This window comes from Austrofundulus limnaeus, unplaced genomic scaffold (genome assembly GCF_001266775.1).
Source record: "Austrofundulus limnaeus strain Quisiro unplaced genomic scaffold, Austrofundulus_limnaeus-1.0 Scaffold3, whole genome shotgun sequence".
In the NCBI taxonomy this organism is placed as follows: Eukaryota; Metazoa; Chordata; class Actinopteri; order Cyprinodontiformes; family Rivulidae; genus Austrofundulus; species Austrofundulus limnaeus.
The window spans coordinates 6,480,602-6,488,544 of NW_013952405.1; the positions used below are offsets into that span (position 1 = coordinate 6,480,602).

A 7,943-nucleotide genomic window follows, 5' to 3' on the forward strand; every position below is an offset into this window, starting at 1 on the left:
CACGAAGAATTGAGGCAGTTCTGAAGGCAAAAGGGGGTCCAACCCGTTACTAGCGTGGTGTACCTAATAAAGTGGCCGGTGAGTGTACATATATATATATATATTTCCACCTTTTGACCTCTTTTCCTCAGCCATTCGTATCTCCCCGATGTGAAAAATAAAAACGTTTGTAGGTTAGACACAATCAGAGTTGAACTGCCAGATTTAAAACGGCTGTATTCTGCAGAACGCCGACTCTGACAAATATAATAAGCACTGTTGGAAATTGTTCGGCATGTTTTGATTATAACAGCATGTTCTGCTCTCCAGCTTTAAATAGAACCATCTATACTGGCAGTGGGAAGCGTAGACTGGACAGTGTGTGTAGTGGTTGGTTGAAATAATCAGTTAGATGCAGGATTTCTATCGGCCCGAGTTGAATAATGATGCATCTTGTGTTTTCATTAACACCCCATATAACACAAACTGCTACATAACGAGATGTGAAACAGTTAAGCAATGTGCTCTGTGATACATAATTCTTCTATTTTTTTCCCCCCACAATAATATTTTGGTCTGTATGTTTCCAGGGAAATTGAACTTGTAGGTTTAAATGTTAAGTTTGCAGGCTGACTGGGAGAAAATCTCACACAATGAGATGTCACCCCTCTAATCTGACTGACTGACTGCTGTTTCTTTTTTTTATAACAGGCAGCCAAACTCCCCATGTCCATCATCATAGTTGGAGTTGGCCAAGCTGAGTTCGATGGTGAGGATATTAAAGGGTTTGTTGTTGGGAAAAACAATGAAACAAGTCTATTTTCTCATTGTTTTCAACATGTTATTTTTAAACCAATTTTTTTTWAAAAGAACATCAGTTCACAATATGAACATACTGTATGTTTGACCTCATTAGAATCTTAAAAAAAAAACAGCTGGATACCACTGGGATTGTTTATCATAAAGACACTTTCTCTCTTTAGCCATGGTTGAGCTGGATGGTGATGACGTCAGAATCTCCTCCCGAGGAAAACTGGCAGAAAGAGACATTGTACAGGTAAAACATTTCTAATATTCAATATTTATTAGACACAAGGGAAGAAAATATCATTTCTTTCCATTCTGTGAGCAAAGCTTTACATGTTAAATCAAAACCCTGAGTGTAATGTCATGAGGCTTTCTTTTCCCTGACAGTCTGTGCTAAACATAACAGCTTGAGGTGAAAGAAATGAGATTTCTTCTGCTTAAGCTCTTATTAATAACACAATCTGAATGACTCAGAWTTACATGTAGCAAAATCTCTCTCTTCCCACATTGTCACCTTTGTGCACAAGTGATTTGAAAGTGGAGCAAAGATTTACACTTCATTTACTTTTCAAGTTATTAGACTGTAAAATATTTCAAACTCTTTCTGTTTCTGATTTCCTGTTTTTTTTCTTGTTAAGGATAAAAAAATGGAAAAACACATTTTTTCTTAAACATGAATACTTCTTCATACAGACATTTTGACATCGTCTTTATTTGAATCCTCATTAAGCTAATTTATTTATAGACAAACTTGAAACGAAAATAAATAAATGTACTATACAGTCTGTGTTTGGTCAAATKACTCCACCTCATATAAAAGACACATACAATTACAGTCCATCTAACCAAGTCTTACAATCTTACATCCAGCCAAAAACTATTTTTGATCCTGGTTTGAGATTGACAGATAGGAGCCTGGAAATTTTCCTTATCTCAAAAAGACTTACAAAGTGCAACTGTCTTATTTCAGTCCATAATATACCAATGCATTAAGACAATTGCACTTGGTAAGGAAAGTATTTTCCTTTTTTAAGATTGTGAGACTTGGTTAGATGGACAAGTTTCACAGTATTGTTGGACATTTAATTTCTGCAGAACAGTAAAGAAAATTACGTCCATTGTGGTCGACAAAATATCACTATCTGATTGTAAGAAAGATTCAGCATCGTGCGTGAAGATAAACATGTGAAATCAAGATCTGCAGAACAGGACTGTGTGCAGGATTTCAAAAAGAATGACTCCTTTTCTTCTCATGTCCCAACAGTTCGTGCCGTTCAGAGACTACATGGACCGAACCGGTAACCACGTGCTCAGCATGGCGCGGCTGGCTAAAGACGTTCTGGCTGAGATCCCCGAGCAGCTGATCTCCTACATGAAGAGAAGAGCCATCAAACCCAACCCGGTCCCTCCGGCTTACTCGACGTGTGTCCCCCCTGAGACAGAATCCGTCTGAGTGGCCCTCCCCCTCCTCCACCAGTACAGCTCAGCCTTGAGCGAGTCCAGATCAGCATGAACAGGAAGTGGAAACACTTTCTGTGGCTCTTTTCACAAATCTTACCCTGACAAACAACYGGCTGAGGATGATGATGAGGATGAGACTCTCTGCTGCTGGAGAACCTGTTGATAATCAGGGAGTGTTTTTCGTCTCTGCGATCTTAAGGATGAGAGCGTTGAGATTAGACCGGAGTGAAAGGAGGTTTTAGTCTTTTGCTGTCAAACCTGTCGAAGTGATGATGTAATGGATAAATCCTGCAGAGAGGGGACTGCTTGAAAGCATAAAATATATTAGGACGTGTGTATCATGTTTGTGATATCTTTTGGAGTCAACGTGTGTTAATCTAAGAAATCATATGATACTAATTTTTTTAACGTATTTATTGCAGAAATAATTTTATTCCTTTCAGGGGACTTTAAATGATGGCGGTTGAAGTTGTACAGAAACATACCTTGTAGTTTTCCATCAGATATTTTGTGATGAGCRTAAGAGAACCGATCCCCATTTCTACTTTGATAAAAACTGTAAGATAAACGCATGTGAGAAAACCTTATCCAGCAGTTTAGGAATCATTTTCACATTTGAAGGTTTTTTGACTGCTGTAGTTGTAATATAAAAACAACCATCATAGAGGACTTTTTTCAGAACCACGTCTTATACATACAGTATTTCTAATATTTATATGAACAAAATGCACTAATTACTGTCCAAATAAAAGCACAAAGAGATTTAACGTAATTCAGATGGAAACCCAACCACAATGAAAATAACAAAATCACATAATAGATTAAAAAACAGATTTGGAGTTCATTTAATATACATTATGTTAAATATGCTCAAAACTTAAGAAAAAATAACAAATTTTTTCCATAAAAGCTGTTTGTTTACACGAAAAAAGGAATAATTTAAAGCACAAGTCCACTTTCTCTGTTAGTATGCAAGGATGCAGATTGTTTCTGAGCAAGGCTCATTTGTCWTCTTGCTGTTTGTGTTTCTCGCTGTTACATTTTATTGTGGTTGCACTTCATTATCTAGAATTTCGTTTAAAGCATCCTTCAGAAGTACTTTTAAAACTTTGATGTCAGCTTCYACCTTTTCCCCCTCTGTTAGACGTATTTGTTTTCTCAGAGCGAAGACTGAGGAGTCATGATCTCGTGGGAGAGACTTTTTTTTTCGTTATCTAACAACAACAACAACAACCGGGAGCTCAAACTAAACAGTTATGAGTCATTTTATTTCAGTCTGTGTGTCTGCTGTTGTGATAATTTATACTTTGTCTAATTAATATTACCATGGTTCCTTAGACAGCCAGACTTGTGCAAATGCAGAAAGTTAAAAACACCTCAGTGAAAATCTGTTCTCTCACTTTGGACTCTGTGCTCGCTGTTTTCCAATTTTTAAACTGAAATTATTGTTAAAAATCACAAACACACAAAAAAATGGAGCTTTTTATGTTTAATGCTGACTTRAAAACATGTTTGATTAGACACAGAGTGGGACAGAGATGTCCTGCTCAGTTAGGACTAAAAGCCAATGATTTATAATGATCAGAGTGGTGGATAGCTACATGTAGCTGAGGTCAAACAGGTTTTAGCATCAATCATTCAGAAATGTAACATCTCAAATCCATCCTCAGAAAGTAAACAGTTATCAGTTGAAATGAGGGTGAAGCTTTCTGAGTACTAGAACCTGTCCACTGGTTTATGACATATTTAGCTAACACAACAAATAAACATACAGTCTTGTTAAAATTGTCTTACAGTATTTGCAAAAGAAACCTGTTTGGTACAGATTATTGTCTTTTTGCCTGWAGCAACAACGATGCACCAAAGTCTGTCCATTTTTGAAGGCTCCTTCAGATGCAGCCCCCAAATGAGTCCTTTCCCCCCCAGTTTGAGGGAGGGGTCCTTCTMAGCCCACCCTATCCCAAGATGCACTATAGGTCGACCGGGGATTTTTTTTTTTTTTTTGCAATGGCGTACTGAGCGAGATACAGGTGTGCAGTTTTAAATAGAAGAAGATTGTTAATAACTCATTCATTCAAACCAAGTGTGTCAAATCAGGGAAACATCTAAAACATGCAGGACAGGATTCCTGAGGACCAGGGTTGGGAACCACAGACTTATTTCTTCAAGTATTACCTCTAAGCTMATTTTGTTCATTTATAATATTAATCTATTATTATTATAATTATGCTAATTTTGATCTATTTTCTATCTTCRTTGCTTCTGTTTAGTGTCGTCACAGCTGTTAGGCGACAGGACAYATGCTGGGGTAAGGGTGGGARTAAAGCTGAAGGTTAGACCATCCAAATTCACTGCCATTTTCTTCCAGTTGTTGCAGYTGACAAAGGACCTGGCTCAGGTAAACYGGGTAGGTCGGGTCCTTCGAAAGACCCAGACCCTGAATTTGAAGTTTGAGCTCAACCGTTTAATTTGAAACTCCTACGTTTGTCTCAGAGTCTGCAGCACTCAGACACCAGTGTCCAGCTTTAATCACGTGTTCTAATTGGAAAATAGGTGCAGTTTGTTTGTTTTCATGAGGAAAATAACAAGTATGCAATTTAACACAATTTGTTTAGAAAATCGTTGGTTGGTCCTGAAACTGATGTTTAGCTTTATTAAACCCAAAAACTTCTATTCTTTGTTAAAGCCCAGATTTGCTAATTTGTTAGAAAACAAACAGAGAGAACAGTTCTTCAGCCTCTGTTTTTACTTTTCTCTCAGCACCAGTTAGGCTATCCCAAACTCATTAAGTTACTCCAAGATACACCAGCCCATTTTTAAATTTAAGTTTCTAAAATCCATTTGATCAATTATCTCGTACAACTCAACTTAGTCTTGGTTCAAGACTTCTTTTAGAAACTATGTATTAAATTTTGTACACTCTAATTTACCTTAACTTATTATTTTCCTGCTCACTCTCTCCAGTCACTTGATATCTTGATCCAAATGTGCCTAATGTATGGAGACATATCCAAATTCAGTCACCCAGGTGTTGTCTGCGCAGCAGCAGCAGCAGCAGCAGCAGCAGCAGCAGCAGCAGCAGCAGCAGCAGCAGCTCACATGTCTCACATCCACACCCAGAAAATGTTGCAGATGGTAAAACTGTCACACAGTTGCAGACAAGTGTTGTGTACGTTTTATACTCACAGCTCTTCACTGATGATGTTTGAATTAATCAAATTTGTCCGAGCTTTGTTGTACAGTATTTAAAGCCAAGACTTGTTTACAATGAAACTGTGTTCGTGTCACATTTAGAACAAAGTAAAAACTCACAGGTTTTCATTGGTTGTTTCATTGAATGAACCAGCATTTATACAGATATTGTCGTGCCACAACAGAATGTGGTTCTCTCTTTTATTTTATGTTTTGTTTTGAGTTTCGAGCAAAGCAAAGTTTATGTAACAGAGTTTCTTAGCTGTTCTTTAACTCCCGCTGCTCTGAGTGCTCTCATCGAGCTGAAAGAGTCCATTTCTGCAGGAAGTCAGTCCAGAGGCACCAAACTCTGTGTCACAGTTCACAACCTTATTTAGTCTTTCCTTTCCTTTCCTTTTCTTTCCTTTCCTTTCCTTTCCTTTCCTTTCCTTTCCTTTCCTTTCCTTTCCTTTCCTTTTCCTTTACTTTCTGCTCATTTCCAGCAGTGATCACCCTCTTCACGATGAAGCAGAATTTGGTTCTCTACCAAAGTCAGGTTTAATTGCACAACACTCAGAATAGGAAGCAATTCAGTCCCAAACCAAACAATACATTCATTGTAAGGTAATATATTCACAAGGAACAACATCTTACTGTAAATCTTAACTCAAACATCAGATTTTAAAATTTAACAACTAAACACGCAACTGTTGAAAGTTTGAAARTGAAACAGACCTTTTGTTGTCTGTTATAATGCGGTAATTAGAAAAAAAAATAGAACATGAAACATTAAAATTAGCACCAATATGCAGCTCGAGGTGTGTGAGACAATAAACATCTAAAAGAAGAATTGAAAGCATTAAATGTGAAGCGGGGGTGCTGCACATTCCAACTGCATTTTATATATTTGTTCAGACACTAAAGGATTTGAAACTGTATTAAATGTCTTTTTATGAGCAGTTTGTTTAAAATTAGAACAAAAAAAATACTTTTTTGGTTTGTTTTTGGAAAACCATCACTCTTATGCAATTGTGAACTTAGCAACAGAATGGTTTATTTTGTTTTAAATGTTTGTTCCTTTCTTGTTTTTTGAAGGCTGAACTCTAAATATGTACATAAACCCTGTATGAAGATTATCCAGTGCCGACGTGTTCAGTTGTTGACCTTTAGCCTTTAGACGATGTGCATGTTTGTGCCAAAGTGGCAGGAATTCTGTTTTGGTGGTTTACCTTCATTTCACCTAAATAATGCATAAAACACATAAAACACACGTTTTCTTTGTGACACGAGACGTTATTTGGAAACAATGGTCTCTTCTAGCATGTTGCATCTCTACTTTTCTTCCATTCTGTTTTCTAAAGAAGATCCAAACGAGCTGTATGGGTTCTTGTTGCCACTGCTCCTGTTTAACCCAGGTTGTTTACATACCTCTCTCGGTCTTTCTGACTTGCATGCTGAATTATTTCCAAACCAAGTGTTGGACACAGAAATTGTCGTCATGCTGTGGTTTGTGAAATGCTTTGTAATGGATTGCCTTAACTGAAGATTAATAAATATTGACAACTTTGGCTGAATGCAGAGTGAGTTTATATCATCACTATCCTAATAACTTTTAACTTATCAAAGTAAACCTATAAACAGATGCTCTAATATTTCATCTGCAATGTGGCTTTCGCATTAGAACTTATGTTCTTTATCTCCGTCGACTCATTAAGCTGATATTAGACCGTTTAGCCGTCATCCCTGTTTGCTTCTGACTAGACAACATAATTGGGCCAGGCTGTGGATGCATTAATAACAGAGTCCAGTCTGGCATAATGAAATCACGTTATTTTTGCATGTTCTTCAGCTTATGTAACCAGAAAAAATAGGACACTTAATGTGTTTTGTTTACCATGCATCAAGAAAAATAAAAAATAAATAAAACACTGAGCTGCAACTCCTTTAGAAATCTGTCAGGATCTTAAATGTTTGTCTTTCTGAGTACAGAGCAGCAGGGAGGAGGCTTGCAGTTCATCTCTTGTTTATGAAGCAGTGAGAAGCAACACGATAATGAGGTGAAGTTCTTGATGTTTATTTTAAACAGGATCATAGACACCAAAGAAGTAACGGCTTGAGGACTCAGGTACAGAATAATTATAACAAGTCAGAACAATAACAGCAGCTGAACCAAAAGAAAACAGGAGTTAGAAAAACATGGAGAGGTGGAGATTTATGACAAAGATAGCGGACAGGAAGACTGGCAAAGGGAGGGATCCTACAAAATAAAACAGCAAAATGAATTAAAAGACAAAATTCAAAACCAACTTACACATGAAATCAGAATCAGGGACATGCTGCAACTATGAGTTACTGATTCCAAAATAGACAACAAAATCATCAGTCAAATAAAACATGAAAGAGTAAAAATAAAACAAGAATGTAATATAATTTGTGACCATGATGGGAAAAATTCCAGAAGTTGAATTTGCATTAAAAATGATCATTCCATTAGAAAAATCTTGCCTTTTACAAACTACTAACTC

At 36.9% G+C, this 7,943-nt stretch overlaps 1 protein-coding gene across 3 annotated transcripts in view; it reads left to right on the forward strand.

The window, feature by feature from the left end:
• Positions 1-6,992, forward strand: part of cpne5a (copine Va) — a 90,232-nt gene extending 83,240 nt beyond the window's left edge. For all 3 annotated transcript variants that reach the window (XM_014019812.1, XM_014019821.1, XM_014019827.1), the window contains 3 exons: positions 691-748; positions 963-1,036; positions 2,051-6,992. In XM_014019812.1, the coding sequence (XP_013875266.1) occupies positions 691-748; positions 963-1,036; positions 2,051-2,239 (321 nt within the window). In that variant the 3' untranslated portion in view covers positions 2,240-6,992. The remainder of the gene's footprint in view (positions 1-690; positions 749-962; positions 1,037-2,050) is intronic.
• Positions 6,993-7,943: the final 951 nt, after the last annotated feature.